We start from the raw sequence: 23508 nt of genomic DNA, 5'->3' as shown, positions 1-23508 counted from the left end.
AATTATGTAGCTTAATTTGTTTACACTTTAAACTAATTGTTGACCAGTTCATATGATTTCCAGCAAAATATCCAATTGTTTTATGCTGCAGCATTGTAATTCTGCAGGGTGTTAATGTACTATATACATACACAGTGTTGTGTTACTATATCATTTCGTAGCCATTGCAACGTTTCAAACCGGTGTTGGTTTAATATGTGTCAACTGTGCTTACCATTCATGAGTTAAAAGATCGAATTCCCCATACAGCTGACCCATGGTGATGGATTTGGGGTTGAGAACAAACACAGAGACTTTTTCGTAATTTTCACCACTGATTGACATCTGCCCTTTTAAGGCTGTAAGTGCTGCTGCTAGAACTTCGTAACACTAGGTAATGAGGGAACAAAAGTACAAGTTCCATTTGTATGTTCGGATGGAATTTTACTCTTTCTACAGTAAAATAAATGTCAATTTATGTTAACCAAGGAGAGACTGACTGCTTTACAGCTGTTTTGATGACAATATGTGATGGAATGCTCCCCACTTGTGATGAAATACTCTCTATTTGCCTGGATGAGTGCAGCTCCAACAACACACAAAAGCTCAACACCATCCAGGACGAAGCAGGCCTTTTGATTGGCACCACATCCAAAAACATTTACTCCCTCACCATTGACACATGGTGGCAGCAGTGTGTACCACCTTCAAGATGTACTGCAGGAACTAACCAAGACTCCTTAGCACCTTCCAAACCCACAACAACTACCAACTAGAAGGAAAAGGGCAGCAGACACATGGGAACACCACCACCTGGTAGTTCGCCTCCAAGCCACTCACCGTCCTGACTTGGAAATACATCGCCGTTCCTTCACTGTAGCTGGGTCAAAATCCTGGAACTCCCTCCCTAAAAGCACTGTGAGTGCACCTACACCACAGGGACTGCAGTGGTTCAAGAAAGCAACTCACCATCATCTTCTCAAGGGCAATTACAGATGGACAATAAATGCTGGCTTGGCCAGTGATGCCCACATCCCATGATTTAATTTTTAAAAAGTATCTTGCTATGCAAAAGTGTAAGATATTAAATCACACTTGTGCCTGCATGCTACTTCCAATAGTGGCTGGTTTGGTACTGTAGAATGTCTAGGAGTAAAACAGCACAGTTCAATTATTTAGCAATCCATTTAGCTGTCAAATAGTCAACTAACTTTGTAGTTCAATTCAACATGGTAAATGGACCCTTTCAATTAGCTTTTTAAACTCAATCACTGAGTAATAGGCAACCACATTTACCGATTACCAGGTTTAATAGCATATTGGTCTTGCTCCTGTGTACACAGGCATTTGTTCTACACCTTATGTTAATACATGTTCATAAGAACAGAGGGACTTGCTGCTTTAGTGTGCATTGTGTGCACAGAATAACATTGACTGGATAAACTAGCACTCAAATCAGGGACTGGTATGGTGTAAGTGTCGTACACAGTCTGTACATGGGCTAGAACAATGTACTGCTATATGTGCAAAGCTTCACTTTGTACATATGGACTGAATGTAATTCCACAGTCCTGTTTATGTGGAACAGCAGTGTCAATAAGAAAGGTGCCACCTACTTGGCAATGTACCTAACTATAAGAAAAAGTGCCATCAAACTAATTGGGCTATCACTCTGCACTTGAAGCTGTGAATGAAAGTGTACTTGTATGTGACACAGAGGCTTGTATTTACACAGCACCTTACACCATGCTGCATGTGCTCAACTCCTTCACTTACAATCAATTACTTTGAAACTGTTGTGCTGACAAAGAATACACATGAAGTGAAACCTATGTAGTGCTACTATCTATTCAGAGTCTCATTGTGTTTACTGACTGTTAATGGGTATGTGCTTGGGATCTCATATGGTACATACAGAACAGGGTGCTCACATGGACAGTGATAGCATTATATAGATGTGCTAAGTAAACAGAATTGGTGCAGAGGTGATAAACTGCACATATCAACTGACTCGGTATATGTGCTATGTGTATGGACAGAGGGAGCTATTGATCCAAAAAGCCATGGTGCACATTGTCTTAGGTCAGTCTCAGGGATTTATTCACACTCCAACACAATTTAATGAGGAAATCGATATAAAAACGAACAGAACTAGGATTAGACACAACCCATATGATCATGCTGTGATGTCTAATGTCTAATGTCTAATTCATAGTGCCTACACTAAACCTAGGGTTGAATAAAGGCTCATTCATCCTAGCGTAAACTACCACTTCTATAACTAACTTTCTCTAGAACAACCAGTCATTAGGGTGAGGTGATGCATGAATGTATATTTGAAGCTTATGGGCTAAAAATGTTGTAACTTTTTAAAAATTCTACATCAGTGTCTATGACCAGGTTGCAGCCCCTCCCCAAAACGAGCCTCAGAAGCTACACAATCAATACTATCCCAACTCCCATCTATTGCACAGGCCATATCCTCCACAGTAATATTTCATGTTCCAGAATTTTACACTACACTCATAATACATTGAGATTAAAACACAGAAACAGGCCATTCAGCGCATCCAGCTCATGCTGACATTATCCCTATTCATAACCAAGTATTCTTAACCACAACTGCCTGCCCTGTTCAATGGGTCTGATTCAGAACAGATCTAAGCTCAAAACTGGGCATCCATGAAGTGCAGTAGGCCATCAGCAACAGCAGAGATGTATTTCACTATAATCTGTAACCTCATGACTCAGCATATCCTCAATGTACCATTATCCTTGAGCCAGGGGTATAAACCTGGATCAATTAAGAATGCAGGCGAGCATGCCAGTAACAGCTCCAGGCATAACTAAAAATGATGTGTCAACTTGGTGAAGCTACAGCACAGGACGACAAGCATGCTAAACAGCAGAAGCAGCATGTGTTGGCAGAGCTCTGCATTTCTACCAATTCTGGTCATGACAGGTGGTGGACAATTCAACAACCAACAGTAGGGTGGCCAGCATCAGAAGCCACTAATAATGGACACTTGAGATGTGTGGTGAGTGATGTCATCACTTATGGGGATGATGTCACCACATATAGGGTGAGACATCACGTTTGGAGAATCAGTGCCATTAGAAAGACAATGGATGGGTGAAAAAAAGTATGAAAAAAACTGTTTTCTGCATTCTTGACACATCGAGCACCTGCTGATGCTGTACTGAGGTAAGTGTACTAAGGGTCAATATATGAATGAAGTAAACTGGTACCAAACAGCGACCAGAGCAACTAAAAACCAGACTGTCCAGTACAAAACCAGATGTCTGGCCACCCTAACTATTAGGAAGAGGAGAAAGAAAGACAAGGCTGAAGTGTTTGCCATCACCTTTAGCCACAGGTTCTGAGTGGATGATCCACCTTGACATCCTCTTGACATTCACAACATCACATGTGCCAGTCTTCAGCCAATTTGATTCACTTCACATGATATTAAGAAACAGCTGAGTCCAATGGATACAGCAAAGTGCTACAGGCCCACATAACATCCTAGCTGTAGTGTTGAAAACTTGTGCCTTAGAACTAGCTGTGCCCCTAGTGAAGCTGTTCAAGTACAGCTACAACAATGGCATCTACCCAACAATATGAACATTTTCCAGTTATGTCCTGTCCATAAAAAGTAGGGGAAATTCAATCTGGCTAATTACTGATCTATTCTCAATCAAGGGTAAGGTGATGCAAGGTATCATCGACAGTGCTTTTAAATGGCCCTTACTCACCAATAATCTGTTCACTAATCTGATGGTTTGGCAGGCATGCAGCCAACTCGGCTGTGTGCCCGCCGAACTGAATATCTAAATGACAGGTGACGTTGGGATGCATGCCCAATGTCACCACACGTCATTTTACACCTCAGTGAGCGGACCCCGCCTTCGCTCGCCGAGCCAAAGATTCAGCCCCAGGCGTTCAGGGAAACCCAGGAGCGGAATCTTCGGCTTGGCAAGTGGGCGTGTGTCCTGCTCACCAAGGTGCAAAATGACGTGGGGTGACGTCGGGCGTGCGTCCCAATGTCACCATGCGTCATTTAGATCTTCAGTTTGGCGGGCTTCAGAGGCCTGTAAAGGCCATTAATTAATTAATTAAGGTTATTAAGAAAGCTGCTCATCCAACCTTAAGATAGGTGGGCAGGCAAAGAGCCCAGGAGACCTTCGCATTTTTCATGGAACCTCATCCACGGGCACGATGAGGTTTCATGAAGGGTTTATAAATTAAATAAATTTTTTCATTAAAGTTCATTGACATGTCCCAGCTCATGTGACACTGTCACACGAGGGGATGTCTTAAATTTTATTTTTCTTTATAAAAATTTTTAAAGCTAAAAGCTTATCTCTGCACTTCCGACTCGGGGAACGCCCCCCCCCACCCCGCCCCACCAACTGCTCCCAGGAGTGCATCACGCTGGGCGGGCTTTAACTGGCCCATCCACGGAAAATTGTGGCGTGGACCCAATTGGGTCCATGCCCACCCCCTGCACAATACCCCCCCCACAACGGGAGGGAAAATTCTCTCCCAGGGAATTTTGAGAAATTGAATTCGTACAATAAACTTTAGTGTTCATTTTATTAGTATCAATGTACAGCACAGTTGATGTTTGAGATTTAATAGACTGGTCTTGGCATTGTTCCAACATAAATTTGGGCACATTTCAATATTTTCTATCATGTAATGAATGTAAAACTCAACAATTTTATAATGTTGTATTTGTTGAACTTAAAATTATCATGCGGCATCAACAATCTGTGGTAAAACTGCAGTCAGTGGGAACCCGGGGCAATACTCTCCACATACCTAATACAAAGGAAGATGGTTGTTATTGGAAGCCAATCATCTCAGCCCTAGGGCATTGATGCAGGAGTTCTTTAGGGCTGCACCTAGGCCCAACCACCTTCAGCTGCTTCATCAATGACCTACCCTCCATCATAAGGTCAGAAGTGGAGATGTTTGTTGATTATTGCATAATATTCAATTCCATTCGCAACTCCTCAGTTTATGAAACAGAAGGTGCCTGAATGCAACTAGCCCAGCACAACAATCAGGCTTGAAATGCCAACTGACTAGTAACAATCGTGCCACACATGTGCCAGGCAATGATCACCTGCAACAAGAAAGTATCTAGTCACTTCCCCATGAAATTCAATAACATTGTCATCATTGAATCCCATCAACATCCTGGGAGTCACCATTGCCAGAAACTGGACCTGTCAAATAACTACTGTGGATACAAGAGTAGGGGTCAGAGGCTGGGAATTCTGCAGCCAGTACATCACCTCCTGACACCCCAAACCCTGGCCAAGGCACAAGCCTGGAGTGTGATGGGATATGCCTGGATGAGTGCAGCTCCACCAGCATTCAAGAAGCTCGACACAGAATCACAGTATTGTTACAGCACAGAAGGATGCTATTCGGTCCATCATGTCTGCACCAGCTGTCCGAATGAGCTATCAATTCAATTTACACCATCCAGGACAAAGCGGTCCACTTGACTGACACCTCATCCACCACTTTAAACATCACTTCATCCATCACTGCAATACAGGGGCAGCAGTGTGTACCATCTACAAGGTCCACCTCAGAAACCTGCCAAATTTCCTTCTAAGGCATCTTCCAAACCTGTGACCTTTACCACCTAGAAGGACAAAGGCAACAGACCCATGGGAACACCTCTTACCTGCAAGTTCCCCTCCTCTAGCATCATCCATGACAGTACATCTTTAAGGGGTGTACTGGTCTCCAAAAGAATATAAAAAGACACTTATTGAAACTAGTGGTGGTTGTAGAGTTGGGAGATTTGTAACATCTGTAATGTTGATCACTTTATGAATAAATTTAAAACTGAATGAAGATTAACTTCTGGTCTCCTCCTTCACCATCTGGCTATGAGAAGTTTAACACTCAGTACAACTTAGAAGTACCACTAAGAAACAGAAGACGAGGATCAGTCTCATTACAGCCTTGGTTCAAACATGGACAAAAGAGCTGACCTCCAGAGGTAAGGTGAGAGTGACTGCCTTTGACATCAAGGCAGCATTTGACTAAGTGTGGCATCAAGGAGCCCTAGCAAAACTGGAGTCATTGGGAACCCGGGAAAACTCTCCACTGGTTGGAGTCGTACCCAGCACAAAGGAAGATGGTTGTGGTTGTTGGAGGTCAATTATCTCAGTTCCAGGACACCATTGCAGGAGGTCCTCAGGATAGTGTCCTCGGCCCAACCATCTTCAGCTGCTTCATAAATGACCTTCCTTCCATCATAAGTTCAGAAGTGGGGATGTTCGCTGCTGATGGCACAATGTTCAGCACCATTCATGACTCCTCAGATACTGAAGCAATCAATGTGCAAATACAGCAAGACCTGGACAATATTCAGACTTGAGCTGAAAAGTGGCATATGACATTCACTCCACACAAGCACCAGGCAATGACCATCTCCAACAAGGGAGAATCTAACCCTTGGACCTTGACATTCAACGGCATTACCATCACTGAATTCCCACTATCAATATCCTGGGGGTTATCATTGACCAAAAACTGAACTGGACTAGCCATATAAATACTGTAGCTACAAGAGCAGGTCAGAGGCTGGGAATCCTGTGACGAGGCTCACCTCCTGACATCCCAAAGCCTATCCACCATCTATAGCACATGTCATGAGCGTGATGGAATATTCTCCATTTGCCTGGATGAGTGCAGCTCCAACAATACTCAAAAAACTTGACAACATCCAGGACAAATCAGCCTACTTGACTGGCTCCCCATCCACAAACATTCATTCCTTCCACCAACGATGAACAGTGGCAGCCATGTGTACCATCAACAAGTTGTACTGCAGAAGCTCACCAAGGATCCTCAGGCAGCACCTTCCAAATCCACAATCGCTACCATCTAGGAGGACAAGGACAGCAGATACATGGGAAAACCACCTGGAAACCTGGAAGTTCCCCTCCAAACCACTTATCACCCTGACTTGGAAATATATCGCTGTTCCTTCACTGTTGCTGGGTCAAGATCTTGGAACCCCCTTCCTAACAGCACTATGGGTGTACCTACACCACATGGACTGCAGTGGTTCAAGAAGGCAGCTCACCACCACCTTTTCAAGGGTAATTAAGAATGGGCAATAAACGTTGGCCTAGCCAGTGAAGCCCACATCCTGTAAATGAATTTAAAAAACTCAACATTTCAACATTCTCGACCTTCTATTTTGCTCCACCTGCTCCATCCCATCTTAAACAGTATAAAATCCATCAAATTTCTACTTCTCTTTGGGTCTGAAGAAGAGTCATACAGGATCGAAACATTGGGCAGAATTTTCTGCCTGTTGGGTGGCCTGTGTGGGAGCGGGCGGGCATGGACCCGATCGCTGCCTGTGATCGGTTCCGCACTGTTATTTTAGGCGGGTGGGCCAACTAAGGCCCGCTCAGCATGAAACGCGGCTCCTGAGGACAGTGGGAGTGGGCGGGCGGCAGCGGGACTGCTATGACCGCCAGGTCCAATGGTGACCCAGCGGCCTGTTCAAAAGTACTCCTGCAGCCTTGCAAAGGCTGTCAAATATGGCAGCAGAAGGACTCCCCAGAGTGCTGCTGGTGAGCAGGCCAGGCAGGTGGGTAGGGCAGGGGGCCACTGTGCTCTTTGTTTCTCAGATGATTGCCTTGCTGCTCTCCTCGAGGAGGTGACAGCATGGCAGGAGGTCCTTGTTCTGAGGGACGGGAGGAGGAGGCCCCCCCCCCATATGACCAAACATGCCTGGAAGTAGGTGGTGGAGATTGTGAGCTCCTGCGACGTGGTGCAATGCACCTCGATCCAGTGCTGAAAGCACTTTAATGACCTTTTGAGCTCTGGAAGGGTGAGTACCATGTTGCCATTGGTCAGTGCACCCAGCAGGTAGGCTTTCCCCTCTGGCTGCACCCCGCACCAACCAACCCCCACCCCCACCCCCCCCCCCCCCCCCCCCCAAAGTCTGAGTGTAGACTGCATTGAATCATTGATGGCATGTGTCCTTCGCTGGGTAAGCCAGCAGATATTGCCCATGCTGAGGTCACCCTGAGTGGTGAAGAGATGGGTTCTGCACCTGCAGCATGTGGTATAGTGATACCCACATTATTGTTTTGGGGGCAACCTGGAGAATCTGCACCTAGGCGCAATGCTGCAACTGCAAAACATGTCCAAGTCAGGGTGCTGACATACTGGGAGGGGAGCTTTCAGGTGGCGGGGCACTGATCCATCTGCTTCCTTTTGCGTTCCATGTGCTTGCACCTCCTTGCTTTGCAAGGTTGGACTGTGTGGTGTCTAATGTGATGTAGGCAGCATTTGGCAAAGGGCAGTGGTGGGGGGGACATCTTTGTCTGGCATCTTTGTGTGAGTGTGCGGCAAATGCGGGGCGAGGAGGCACTAGAGTCCTGCAATGTCCCATTCTGGTTGGGGTAGAACGCCAGTGAAGAGATTCCAGGTACAAGTTGCACTAATCAATGCTTTTTTCTCCTTTTCAGGAGAAGAATGTTCATAATGCTGCTGAGCTGTTGAGGACTGGCCCAGTTGGCCATCATTTCCAGGTTTGAGCAGGAGGCCCTTGATCTGGAGAGGCACCACGCGTCCAGGTCCACCAGTGTTGGTGAGGCTGGGGTGCCATGGGCAGGTATGTTAGCTCAGTACTGAGGTCACCATTAGTGTCCCAGCAGCCATGACATTGCTGAACGTTCAGTGATTGAAGTTTGCAACATAGCTTGACCATTGCTTATGGAAGGATGAGCACATAATGATCCAGGGCACAGGGATGCACATTGACATTGTCTCCCCATTAACTAATCAATTGTCCTTGTTCTTCCTTTTAGCATCAGCAGAGCAGGGCTGGGAGGAGGAAGCACAGGGGCCCACCTCTCACACCTGAGTGTCCTGAAGTCTCTCACCCACCAGCGTCACACCATCTCTGCCAGGCAGGCACCAGTGCAGATACTAGCATCTCAGTAGGAATTAGATCTTCGGCTATTGTCCCGGGGAACAGCGGTGAAGGCGCTTCACAGTTGCTGGAGGAGCTGGTGGAGAGAAAGTGCCCATGGTACTAGCAGTCGGAGGGCTGCAGTGGACTAGGCACATGCTCAGTCGGTAGCTGATGATGTGCCTCGGGAATTGTCCATGAGGCAGAAAACGCTGGAAGTCCAGCAGGATGTGCGGGAAAATCTGGCAGAGATACATGAGGCTACGCTTGGCTTGGTGGTGGACCATCTGCAATGCAATGAGCCTCATTACTGAGCACCATGCTTCCTCCATGGAGAGAGTGGCGACTCTCGTGGAAAGGCTCCTCCAGGAGACCAATCAGGGCTTCCTGGGGATGCACGTGGACCAGCAAGCCCTCACATCGGCATTGACCTCAGCTGGTCAGTGCCAGTGTGGGAGATGGTCTGGGCACCAAGTTTCCCAGCCCGGTGCCCATCCATCTATGGTGAGCAGGGAGGTCTGAAGCGACATAAAGTCAGCTGCCTATCATCTCTGTGGGCTCCTCTCAGGGCGCTCCGGATGAGGGCAGTAGCTCCTCCGCCCCTCTGCCAGTGACTGTTGCATCTGATCAGGCTGCGACGACTGGGGAGATGCCAGCTGTGGAACTGGCCGCTCCCGCCCAGACGGGGCCAGCACAGACTCCATGAGCCAGAGGACGTCCGCCAAGGTCTTCGAGGCCTACAAGACAGCACAATGAGCAGGCTGTCTCAGATGCCAGTACCAGCGAAGGGACAGCGCCTAGACGTAGCACCCAAAAGCGTAAATTTAGGGCACCTTAGGTACACCACGGGTTTCTCGCTGGTGCTTTTGTGTTGCCCCCCAGTGAGGTCATGATTAGTTAGTGTGTTGTTTAACACCTTTGTCATTTTGTTTCCTTAAGAGCATTTAGTTATATCATTAAATTTAGAGATGTGTCCATGGCTGAGGGTGCCTCTTTTCCTCTGCAGGTGGATGGTTACCCAGATGTTATGAGTGGGTTGTGTCACATTGAGTTTTATTGACTTGGCCCTTAGTTAATGTTCCTATCCAGGCAGATGTCGCATTCAGGCATTGAGAATGGAGCCTGCAGCACAGGCTTTGGTTGGGGGTCCATTTGTGGTGTTCTAGCTGAAGGTTCGTTGGATTAAAGCCTCCCGGGTGTCCCTACCTCCCTGGAGATTGCCTGGGTCAGTGTCTACTCCCTCAGCATTTCCCTGCGTGTGCTCATCTTCAGACTCTCTGCTGGACTCATCGTGTGCAGCCGCAGCAACTGAGTCTACATCTTCTTTGTCCACAGTGTCTCCTCTTTCCAGCGCAAGATTGTGAAGAGCACAGCATGCAGCCACTATCAGCAACACATGATCTGGGAGGTACTGGAGTGCGCCCCCTGAACAATCCAGGCTTTGGAAGCACATCTTGAGAAGGCCGATGGTTCTCTCCACCACAGCCCTAGCAAAGCTAATACCATAGTCAGTATTATCACTGCATCCTCCCCAGTCAAAGGTCCCCTTGCTGTCCTTGGTGGCGTGGCTCCTATTGTAGCACTGCTCAGCTTCTTTCTTGAATGGTGGAGAGGCGTCATGAGCCACATTCTGAGGGGATAGCCCTTGTCACCCAGCAGCCACCCATCCAGCCACACTGGAACACTCAAGTGACCTGGCACCTGGGAGTGTCCAAGGATCCAGGCGTCGTGGGAGCTGCCTGGGTACCTTGCACAGACTTGTAGAATCACACACTATCCGCACGTTCATGGAGTGGAAGCCCTCCCTGTTGACGAAGGCACCGGGTTCACCTGCTAGCACCTTGATGGCCACATGTGTACAGTCTATTGCACCCTAGATGCGGGGGAAGCCAGCGATGGCCGCGAAGCCTCTGGCTCGCTGTGGCTGAATTGCCTGGTCCCAACGGTAGTGGATGAATGTCAATGCACGCCTGAATAGAGCGTCTGTCACCTGCTTGACAAGTCTGGACAGCTGATTGGGAGATACCACAAAGATCACCCACTGAGCCCCAGAAAGAGCCAGAGGCATAGAAGCTGAGGGCAGCTGTGACCTTTAGAGACACTGGCATTGGGTGCCTACCCACATAGTTAGCGGAGATCTCAGGGCCTATCATCTGACAGAGAGAGTTGACTGTCTCCCTTGAGAGATGGAGCCTCCTTTGGCACTGCACCTCAGACAAATTGAGGTAGCTGCTTTGCCACCTGTATACCCTGGCAGCAGGATAGTGGTATCTTCTGTGGCCCCTTCCAACTTGGACTTCCTGTTGGCCCTGCGCCCCTTGTGCCTGCGCCTCTCCTCTCAAAGATGGCTCCCCTGAAGGCTGTATGTGCATTCCTGACCTCCTCCCCCTTCTGGCCCTCCCTTCCTCTTCAGAGGAGGTGCCTCCAGTGGAGAGCACAACTCCCATTCCCAGGCTAAGGGAAGGCTTCCTGAAACCTGCAGGCCCCAAAAAGGATCTTCATTACAGAGTGCTGACCTGAAGGTTGTGAGTCCTGCCCAAGCAGCTGGTATCAGTTTTGAAGTATTTCTGCTCACACAGGCAAGTATCAGTAACTTTCAAAAATAAATATCTGACAGAGCACATTCGCGACCCCACTGGCCCCTCTTATCCTGCCCATGGATGAGGTTGATACAAATGTGTCCTACCCGCCTGCCCGTTGCGCCCATGAGACGACCTGAAGATCGCATGGGCTCTGAAAAATCGGCAACAATTGGTGCCTCAAGGGCCTTAAGTGGCCCATTAATTAATGGCGGGCGCACATCGGAGATCGTTGTGTGCTCGTCCACCGAAATATCGCGATGGCACGTAGTGACGTCGGGACGCTCGCTCGATGTCACTGTGTGTCATTTTATGCATTGGCGTGTAGGGCCAGCTCCTGCACTCCAACAGGAAAATTCTGCCCCTTAACTCTGTTTCTCTCCACAGATGCTGCTGGACCTGCTGAGTTTTTCCAGCATTTTCTGTTTTTATTTCAAAATATTGGTTAGATGGATTAATTATACATGAGGTGAGGTTGTATAGGCATGATGTATAGGCAATATTTCTACAGGTTGTATCCTACCTTTGTCTTTCCAGACCCTGAAGGACCGACCAACATCAATCCATGCCGGACAATTGTGGTTTCATACAACTGAATGCACTTGGTCACAAAGCCTGCACCAGAGGAGAAACCATAAATAATGCGCTGCATATTTGGTAATGTCGAGTTCTCACTGAATTTCATGGCACTGAATCCAAAAAGTGACTTGGTGACAACATATGTGTAATTTTATGACATTTTGCTTTCAGCTGGGAGATTTGCCCACTAGGAATGCATATGAAATATTTGGATAGCATGCATGATTGTCATGAAGAGATATTAATGTCTATAATGTTAGTGGAAATTATTGTTAAATTGGAATTGTTGTAGGGTCTGTGTCTATGGCCCGAGTCTTTAGGTCAGCGAACAGGGGCGGGGCCTGCTTACCGACCCGTAAAATGACGCGCGGTGATGTCGGGTGTGCGTCCTGACATCACCGCTCGTCATTCAGATTTTCAGTTCGGTGGGCGCGCACTAGTGTCAGCTGCACGCCCGCTGAACTGTCAAAGGCCTATTAAGGCTATTTAAATAATAATTGAAATACTTAATGGAGCTGCCAGTCCAACCTTAAAGTTGGCGGACAGGCGAAGAGCCCAGGTGGCCTTCGCATTTATCATGAAACCTCATCCACAGGCAGGATGAGGTTTCATGAAGTGTTTATAAATTGAACGAAAGTTTTAATTAAAGTTCATTGAAACTGTCACATGAGGGGACATGTCTTAAGTTGTTTTTTCTCTTTTTAAAAAAGAGCGAAAGAGCGCAAGCCCTGACTCAGCCTACTCCCCTCTCCCATACAGGGAGTGGTCAGCGCTTCCAGGTGCGCATCACATTGGGCAGGTCTTAATTGGTCCGCCCATGTAAAATGGCGGTGCGCAGCCGATCGAGGGCGGCGATTGGCTGCGTGCCTGCCTGCACAAGCTCCCATCTAACCCCCCCCCCCCCCACCCGGCAGGGAGAAAATTCCCCCCTATGTGTGTATCTCTGTGTGTGTCTTAATTGGATTACAGCCAGCTAGTCTGGGTGCTTTGATGTATAGTAGTTTTGAGATGTTAATTAGATAAACATAGGGAGGAGAAGTTTAGAAACCAGGTGTCGAAGGGAAATTTGCATTTTTAAATAAACTATCCAAAACAATGGATGAACTCTTGCACCTAGCTGGAAGACACCAAGCAATGTGTTTATATTACTAATAAAACTGGTGGAATGAAATAGTTTATTGTTAGGAGAGGTAAAATTTAAAAACCTAGTAATACAATGGAAAATTTATATTCAAAGGTGAAGCTAGGTATAAACATAAAGGAGTTTGTGTGTAAGTCAGAGGCATTTAAGATCTAACCAGCCTGCAAGCCTCCAACTGTCGGCAAGGGACCTCATTTTGAATTTGTAAGTTCAAATGTGCTTTGCTTGGTGTCTGTTTAAAGTCTGCGGGTTATTGCTGCCTTGGTGAAGATTTACCTGGGGGTGATTTATTTGAGGATTTGTTTAAAAGTTATTCTGGTAGTAATTTGTAGACATGTGTATGTGTTTAAATTTGTTGTTAAATTAATAAATGTTTAATTTAGTTTTATATAAAAATTCTCTTGAGGCTTGGTGGTTTTATTCCTGAATTCAGAGCTGTATCTCAAATATACCAATTGAAAATATAGGTTATGACAGTTGTTCAAGTTTTCCTCTGCGATTTAAACAACTCCGCCTTTACCAACTGCTGTGTCATAACAATGATCTCCCAACTACTTCAATGGTTGGAAAACTGTACACAGCATGCATTTGATTTTCTAATATTAGTCCCCGTTGGACAAGGCTCCTTGCTAGAAGCACAAAAGTCAGGAAATTACATCTCATGCCTTCATTGAACTAGATCATCATCTCAATCTTCAGACACATAACATCCTATAAATGATTGTTACTGATATTGGTGAGCAATGCTTTACATGTTCACAGGATTCAGTTCACTATTTTAAGTCTTCCATTAAATAGCAAAAAATAATTGTCATACTAACAGATATGGGGGAAGAAATTCATTCGCATAGTATATGCAGACTTGCACCATTCTCTGGAGTTAGTCTGCAACACGCGCTGCTAACTGCATGAACCCCTCAGGGTTGATACCATTGAAGAGAGCTGCACAGGTTGCACAGGTATTGACCCACAGAGAAACGATATAGTCTGTGTAGCACCTCTTGCAAACTATTTTTCCCCATTGTTTACAGACTAATATCATGAACAGTAATTTCTTGGCTTTTGTTTACATTGAAAAATTAGATATTGAATTTGCTTTTCAATTTCTTTTTCTTAATAACATTCCCTTTTGCGATGCAGAAGATCCATTGGATTTATTCAATTGAAAATGAAGGCATATCAATCTTAAACCCACCACTGACATTTTGGTTTCTATGTATGGCATCTAGTGTGGAATTGCACAAGTCAGAATGTTGGCTGCTGCCATGTCAAGATTGCTCATTTTACCCGAGCTAGAGTTGGCTTCTGTGCCTCTGGGCTACAGAGACAAGAATGAAATTAGCCAGCAATAATGGCCATCGGGTGAGGACAGCCTAGAGCTCAGTTCCAATTCTTTCTTGCTTGGAAGCCTATCAACATTCCGTCCTGAAGGACAGCCTAAAGGTGAGGTGTTGCAGTGCGGCCAGTGCCTTTGTATTAGTCAGCACTTACAAAGGAGGTCACTAGAACAAAGTTCAGTTAAGGTCTGGGAGCCTGGTGAAGATCTTACATCCAGACTTAGAGCTATGGCAGCATTGTCAGGCCCAGAGGCCTGAGAGTGAGCCATTTGGTGTGAATGTGTTGCCTGATGGGAACATTGCAAAGCTGCTTTGGGTGTGCAAATTAGCCCTCTGGAACAAAAGCTTTGCCTGAAAATTAGGCAACTTAAAACATAAGTGCAGCTGTCTGCCAGTTAACTTCATTGAATATATGGAGGTGAATCACTTTTGTTGCAGAAATACGTATGAAATCAGTTAAAGCACAAAAGTGTTACTACAAATGAGCGTTTTTCTTAAACGGTAGTGGTGTGAAATCATACTGTGCAATCCTGGGAGTACACTTGTTTGAAATTCCTTTGCTCATTTAAAGTAAACAGATTAATATCACTATTGAAATATGGACTAAAGAGAGGTAGAGCAGAGGGACCAGAAATTGAGGTGACACCTATCCATCATGTTTTCTCCCCTTCCTCAGTGTCATGCTAATTATCAACTGGAATGGGGCAGTGGGGAAAAGGCTGCTGATGCCTCTTCCATCATGATGTTACCTTTGACAAGTGTCAGTGAGATTCCTAGGACTCCCTAGATACGCTGCTGTAAAAGCTGGCATTAAGTAAGATACTTGCTGTTTTGAGCAGCATGTGGGTCCCGCCAATGCCAGTTGCAAAACTACAATTACTTTCAGAGGAATTGTTTGCCATTTTAATTAAGGAGAACAGCAGCAGTAAATATATGGCTGGTAAAAAGCAGATGCTCCACCATGCTGCACTTCAGGCTGTGCAACAGCATTACTGGAATTATTATGTGGTTATCTCAGCTACACAAACAGACCTGAGGAAAGAAGAAAAATAGCTACTGCAAATTATTTATCAGATTTGCTTGGTCAGTTTTCAATTACCTGTTACTTAGTGCCAACTTAGATTTTTTAAAAAACTCGAGGGATTTGGCCTTCTGTCGTCAGATGGTTGGTTACCTGCTCTTTACTGATGGCTTTTACTACTGCTGATATATTTTCATGTGATCAATTTTGTAATCAATTGGTAATTTAACACATAAGTGGTTGTTTGAACCAATTACAACTCTTTATACTCTATGGACAATGTGACACCTTGAAGGTTTAACACCTTGGAAGTTACATTTTTAGGTGCAAGGCTTAGATAAATTTGAATGATCTTAATAAATTCCAAACACAAAAATGGCAGGTTGTACTGCCCAACTCTTACCCTCCCCTTTCCACCCTGACATAAAACTTAGAGGGGTCAAATTAATCTGCACCAGCAGTGTGAAATAGGCTTATAGTAGATCAATGGAAGTCAATAGAACATAAAATATAGCACAGTGTAAAACAGATTGCCAATTCTCTCCTGGTGTAGATCAAGATTGCGATAAGTGCAGCGCCTGGATTTCCTGGCAGGGCTTAATAGTGGAAAGGCAGGAAAATGAGAGGAACTGAAGTCTTCTCGTGGATTGGGGTTTGCTGGCTCCAAATGGAGATTGGCAACCAGAAGGTGTTGATTGTATTTACATATTCCGGGAGGAACATGGGGAATGAATAAAGATGAAAGAGTCCCCAGCCACAGTTTTCTCACTGTCCCCAGGAACCCCAGAGAGTCTCTGATTGGCAGGGGTCAGGAGCTGGTGACAGTGTCATGTTTCCTGTGCACTCATGTGCAGGGATGCCAAGCCAATGTTACTTCTATGAAGTGAGGAATGTCATCTCTTCCCTCAATAACTTGCCTCCGCCTCTAATGCTGCATCATGTAGGTGCAAGTCAAACTGTGCCCACAGGTAAGCCCTGGAAAACATGAGGCAACAAAAAACGGTGGAACTTGGGTGTTCAGAGGCAGGGATAAGTAAAACTGACCCCAAGATTTTCAATTATAAATTTAGATTTTGTTTTACTTTACATCAAGGAAATCATCGTATGTTGCTAAACATTTCAAACATTCACATTTTTTTCTTTTCATCCCCACTCATTAAAGGGCAATTATCTTTTCAATCTGAAAAGTAACTGACCGTCAACATCTTTTAGAAGTTTTTTTGCACACGTTTTTCGAATGGATGCTTCCAGAATGCCATAGTCAACAGGTTCTTCCTTGATCATGGGGAAGAGATCAGACACAATACCATTGAAGAGTTTGAGGTCATCTTGTAGGAACTTGGGCACATTCACATCACGAATGGCTCTCAGACATATCAGCTCCTGAAACACAATACAGCTTTAATTTTAAAGAAACCAAGTTGAGACTCAAAAAGGTACTATGTTTTTTTTGCATTTGTTTAACCTCTAACTACAGTTCATTTCTATGAGACTTCATATTTTCTTGTTCATTGATGGAATTTGTACATAGCTGCTATATGCTAAGTCTAATGGGGCCTCAGTGTTTGCAAGAAATCTTGAGTGGAATCAACTTACTAATATGTAGGTATCACTGCATTCACTTCTAAACCATATTTAGCAGTGAGAGGCTGAGTGAAAATTACAAAATCCCATAGCAAGTAAAATTAAAAGGGATAGTAAGGCCTGGGCTGTCCTTGACATCTTATGATAAACAGCACCAAGAGCATTGATGGGAGCTGAGAGGGAATTTTAACTCCCGAGGATGGAGGCGGGGTGGGGGGAGGTGCTAATTCTTAAATATGAGAAATACAACCACAAACCTTTGTGAACATGACTATTTCTGGTTTAACTGGGATGGGTTAGAGGTTAGGCAAGTGACCTGCAGGTCAGTAATTTTAATACATTAATGAGACTTTGTGCCTCAGAGTTTTTTTCTGTTTTATTTGTTTCCAGGGTGTGGGCATCAGTGGCTAGGCCAGCATTTATTGCTCATTCCTAAATACCTTGAAGTGGTGGGAAGCCGCCTTCTTAAACCACTGCAATCCATGTGGTGTAGGGACACTCACAGTGCAGTTAGGAAGGGAATTCCAGGATTTTGGTCCCGTGACATAGAAACATACAAAATAGGAGCAGAAGTAGGTCATTCAGTGCTTTGAGTCTGCTCCACCATTCAATATAATCATGGCTGATCCTCTATCTCAATGCCTGCACTCTCCCCATACCCCTTGATGCCTTTATAGTCCAGAAATCCAACTATTTCCTTCTTAAATATATTCAGTGACTTGGCCTCCACGGCATTCTGTGGTAGAGAATTCCACAGGTTCACCACCCTCTGAGTGAAGAAGTTTCTCCTCATCTCAGTCCTAAATAGTCTACACTGTATACTGAGATTGTGACCCCTTGTTCTAGACCCCTCAGTCAGAGGAAACATCATCCCTGCATCCAGTCTGTCCATCCCTGTCTGAATTTTATATTTTTCAATGAGATCCCCTCTCATTCTTCTAAACTCCAGTGAATACAAGTGTCACTGGCCCAATCTCTTCTGATACGACAATCCTACCATCCCAGAAATCAGCCTGATGAACCCTCACTGCATTCCCTCTATGGCAAGTATATCCTTTCTAAGGTAAGGATGCCAAAACTGCACACACTGCTCCTGGTGTGGTGTCATCAAGGCCCTGTACAGCTGTAGTAAGACATCCTTGATCCAGTACTCAAGTCCTTTCGCAATGAAGGCTAACATAATATTTGCCTTCTTAACTGCTTGCTGCACCTGCATGCTTGTTTTCAGTAATTGGTGTACATGGGCACTCAGGTTCCTTTGTGCATCTATCTATCACCATTTAAATAATACTCTGCCAATCTGAAGTGGATAACTTCACACTTGTCCACATTGTACTACATCTGCCATGTATTTATCCACTCAATCAACCAGTCTAAATCGCCTTGAAGCCTCTTAACACCCTCCTCATTGCGCAAATTCCCACCAAGTTTCGTGTCATCAGCAAACCTGGGAATATTACATTTGGCTCCCTATCCAAATCTTTGATATATATTGTGAATAGCTGGAGCCCAAGCACTGATCCCTGCGGTACCCTACTAGTCAATGCCTGACATTCCGAAAAAGACCCATTTATTCCTACTCTCTGTTTCCTGTCTGCTAACCAGTTCTCAATCCATGCCAATATATTATCCCCAATCCCATGTGCTTTAATTTTACACTCTAATCTCTTATGTGGACTTTATCAAAAGTTTTTTGAAAATCCAAATGCAACATATCCACTGGTTCTCCCTTATATATTCTGCTAGTTACCTCCTCAAAAATCTCCAGTAGGTTTTTCAAACATGATTTTCCTTTCATAAAACCATGTTGATTTTGTCTAATCCTGTTGATATTTTCTAAGTGTCCTGTTATCACATCCTTTGCAATGGACTCTAGCATTTTCCCTACTACTGTAATTCGCTGTTTTCTCTCTCCTTCCTATTTTAAATAGTGGGGTTACATTTTCCACCCTCCAATCTGCTAGGGCTGTTTCAGAATCAACAGAATTTTGGAAGAAGACAGCCAACGCATTTATTATTTCCATAGCCACCTCCTTTAGTACCCTGGGATGTAGATTATCAGGCCCTGGGGATTTATCTGCTTTCAGTCCCATTAATTTCTCCAGTGCTATTGTTTTAGTAATACTAATTTCCTTCAATTCCTCCTTCTTCCTAGACCCTTGGTTCACTATTATTTGTGAAGTTATTTGAGTCTTCCTCCGGGAAAACAGAACTAAAGTAGTTGTTTAACTGCTCTGCCTTTTTCTTGTTCTCTATTATAAATTCTCCTGTTTCAAACTGTAAGGGACCTACATTTGCCTTCACTAAACTTTTTCTTTTAACATACTTATAGAAACTTTTACAGTCCACTTTTATGTTCCTTGCTAGTTTATTCTCATACTCTACTTCTTCCTTCTTAATCAATCTCTTGGTCCTCCTTTGCTGAATCCTAATCTGCTCCCAATGCACAGACTTGCTACTCTTTCTAGCAACTTTGTATGACTCCTCTTTGGATCTAATGCTATCCTTAGGGCTGAATTCTCTGGTCGATGAGCGGGGGTGGGGCCCACTCGCCGACGTGTAAAATGACCCACAGTGATGTCGGGCGGGCGTTCTGTCATCACCGCACGTCATTTAGATTTTCATTTCGGTAGGTGCGCAGCTGACTCGGCTGAGCGCCCACTGAACTGTCAAAGGCGTATCAAGGCCATTTAAAACCTAATTAACTCAATTAAATGAGCTTAAGGTTGATGGGCAGGCGAAGAGCCCAGGCACCCTTCACATTTTTCATGAAACCGCATCCACAGGTGGGATGAGGTTTCATGAAGTGTTTTAAAATCTAATAAAAAATTTTACATTAATTCTTTGACATGTCCCAGCTCATGTGACAGTGTCACATGAGGGGACATGTTTTAAAAGCTTTTCTTTTCCTTTATTTAAATTTACACATGTCAGAGTGCCTCAGGGAGATTTCTGCGCTCTTCCGTACACATGTGCGAAAGAGCGCAAGAAACGTCTCAGGGAATGACCCTCCCCGCCCACACAGCCAGAGCTTCTGGGCGAGCGTCACGCTGGGCGGGCCTTAATTAGCCCACCTATGTAAAATGGCAGCGCGGCCCTGATCAGGGGTGCTGATCGGGTTTGCACCTGCCCCCGCACAACCGCCCCCCCACAACGGGGTGAAAATTTTTCCCTTAATTTCTTTTGTTAGCTATGGTTGGGCTGCTTTTCCTGTAGTGTTTTTGCGCCAGAAAGGAATGTATAACTGTTGCAATGCATACATTCGTTCCTTAAATATTAACCATTGCCTATCCACCAACATGCCTTTTAATGAAGTTCCCCAAGCTATCTTAGCCAACTCACGCCTCATACCTTTGTGGTGTCCTTTGTTAAGATTTAGGACCCTAGCTTCAGATTGGACTACTTCACTTTTCATCTTAATGAAGAGTTCTATCATGTTATGGTCACTGTTTCCTGAAGAACCCCGCACAACAAGATTATTAATTAACTCCCTTGTATTGCGCAATACCAAATCTAGGAAAGCCAGTTCCTGCGTCGATTCCTTGACATACTGGTCTAAAAAACCATCTTGTACACCCTCCAGGAATTCATTCGCCACAGTATTATTGTTATTTTGATTTGCCCAGTCTATATGTAGATTAAAGTCACCCATGATTACGGTAGCACCCTTGTTACATGCATCTCTAATTTCCTGTTTAATGCTGTCCCCTACCTAATCACTACTTTTTGGAGGTCTATAGATAACTCCCACTAATGTTTCAAGCCCCTTGTTGCTTCTTAGCTCCAACCAGACTGATTCTGCATCTAGATTTTACGAGCCAATATCCTCTCCCACTATTGCACTGATTTAATCCTTAACTACTTGCTGTGCATGGTGGGCAACCTGGAAGTGCCTTAACAGACTTAGGACTGGTGTAGGTCGTTCAAAGGTGTCACTAAGCAAATGGGGATATACAACCTGCCTGACAACTTGTGAATGTGGAACTGAGCCACAGACTATGCAACATCTCCTGCAATGTCTATCGCTGAAGGAACCCTGCATTGTTGCAGATCTTGCTGAATTCGAATTCAACAACAAGGTGTAAAAATGTGTCCAGTTCTGGCTGGGCCATGTATAGACTGTCCGTGGACACGATAAGAAGAAGAATCCTTAACTAACAATGTCACGCCATCCCCTTTTCTTTTTTGTCTGTCCATCCTAAATATCGAGTACCCTTGAACATTCAGTTCCCAGCCTTGGTCACCATGCAGCCACGTCTCCATGATCGCAATCATATCGTGCCCATTTATTTGCGCTGTTAATTTGTCTACCTTATTGCAAATGCTCCGTGCATTCAGATACAGTGCCTTTAGATTTGTCTTTTTAACATTTTTACACATTTCTTTTTACTATGGCCCTAATTACTGCTAGCCCTTCTTTCCTCGCTCTTCTACTTTTGTTTTCTACTTTTTTGTCTTTCATTCCTATCTTTGTTTCCCTCTCTTGGTTTCCAACCCTTGCCAATCTAATTTAACCCTCCCCCATTGTACTAGTGAATACCCCTATGAAGATTTTGGTTCCGGTCCTGCTGGAATGTAGCCAGTCCAGCTTGTACAGTCCCATCTTCCCCAGAATCGGTCCCAATGCCTCAGGAACCTAAATCCTTTCGTCCTACATCATCCCTCCAGCCACGTACTCATCTGATCTATTCTCCTATTCCTGATCTCGCTTGCACGTGGCACTGGGAGTAATCCTGAAATTACTGCCCTTGAGGCCCTGCTTTTTAATTTATTTCCTAGTTTCCTATATTCTGCTTTCAGGACCTTATCCCCTTTTTACCTATGTCATTGTACCGAGATGGACCACGACCTCTGGCTGTTCATCCTCCCCCTTCAGAATGTCCTGCAGCCACTCAGTGACATCCATGACCCTTGCAACAGGGAGGCAGCATACCATTCTGGTGTCATGTCTGCAGCCACAAAAAGTCTATTTGTTCCCCTCTCAATAGAATCCCCTATTATTATTGCTCTCCCACTTTTTTCTCCCCCACTCTATGCAGCTGAGCCACATGTGGTGCAACAGATTTGGCTCTGGATGCATTCCCCTGAGAAACCATCTCATCCAAAATGGAAAATTTGTTGGAGAGCGAGATGGACCCAGGAGACTCTTGCACTACCTGCCTAGTGCTTTAACTCTGTCTGGCGGTCAAAAGTGCACTCTTTGCCTGTGGTGTGACCACATCACTGTACATGCTATCCATGAAGATCTCATCCTTGCGGATGCTCCACAGTGACTCCAGCTGCAACTCCAGCTGCAGCTCCAGCTCCAAAATGCAGATTTCGAGTAGCTGCAGCTGGAGACACTTCCTGCACACGTGGTCGCCCTGGACACTGGAAGGGTCCTTGACTTGCCACATCGTAGAGGAGGAACATTCCACTTGGCCAAGCAGTCCTGCCATGACTTATCTTTAAATTATTCTCTGTACTTGTATTTCTTCTAGTTTAGACAATATCAAGGACAGAAGAAATACTTACCAGGTCCTACTTACCTGAGGAAAAGTAGAAAATGAAAGGATCCCTCCTTCCCTCTCTCGCCAAACTCCAACTGAAGCACTCTAATGCAGCCCAAAGCAGCACTCCAGTGCATTATGCTGTCTGAATCTAACTTCTGAAAACCTGTTTAAGCCAGTTAACTAATTAACTAGCCATAGCTGCAAGCAAAACCTGTATAAGCCCTGTTTTAAAGCTGGACTAAAACTCACCTTATTCAAACCCAAAGAGCAACTTTTAGTTAGTTGCTAAATTAAAGAAAGATTATACCTTAGATAGAAATTAAAGGTCCCTCTCTCACCAAACTCCAACTGAAGCACTCTAATGCAGCCCAAAGCATCATTCCAGTGAAGGAAAGGTGATATAATTCCAAGTCAGGATGGTGTATGGCTTAGAGAAGAACTTGCAGGCGGTGGTGTTCTCATGCATCTGCTGTCCTTTCATTCCAAATGGTAGAGGCTCCACGTTTGTAAAGTGCTGTGGAAGGGGTCTTGGTGAGTTGCAGTAAATTTAGCAGCCACTTGGATTTGATGGCTGCAGGCTGCATTTCCCAGGGCACGGGAAATCCGGCAGCTAAAACAAGGTGAGAACTGTCAGATTCAGCAGGTCAGTACTTTTCTACCATTACTCATGGGGCAAGAGCAGAAGTGTTTACCTTGGTTCCTGAAGCTAACTTGCCATGATGTGCCTCCATCCCAGTGATTTGATGCCAAACCCCTCACAACCCAATGCTGACTCCACTGCATTCCAATGCCAAAGCTCCCGACTGCTAAAAGTTGCCCCACTTGCTACA

The 23508-nt window shown here is 45.0% G+C and overlaps 1 protein-coding gene across 1 annotated transcript in view; it reads right to left on the bottom strand.

Moving 5' to 3' along the window:
* The window catches only part of dnah1 (dynein, axonemal, heavy chain 1), a 524711-nt gene that overhangs the window by 243074 nt on the left and 258129 nt on the right, over positions 1-23508 (bottom strand). Inside the window, exons 33-35 of the mRNA XM_041191637.1 lie at positions 16799-16985; positions 12048-12139; positions 215-369 (exon numbers count right to left, since the gene is read on the bottom strand). Coding sequence (XP_041047571.1) covers positions 215-369; positions 12048-12139; positions 16799-16985 — 434 coding nt within the window. The remainder of the gene's footprint in view (positions 1-214; positions 370-12047; positions 12140-16798; positions 16986-23508) is intronic.

This window comes from Carcharodon carcharias, chromosome 7, assembly GCF_017639515.1.
Source record: "Carcharodon carcharias isolate sCarCar2 chromosome 7, sCarCar2.pri, whole genome shotgun sequence".
NCBI classification, from domain to species: Eukaryota; Metazoa; Chordata; class Chondrichthyes; order Lamniformes; family Lamnidae; genus Carcharodon; species Carcharodon carcharias.
Note: the sequence above shows the minus strand (reverse complement) of the source record. Positions and strands in the feature narration are given on the sequence as shown.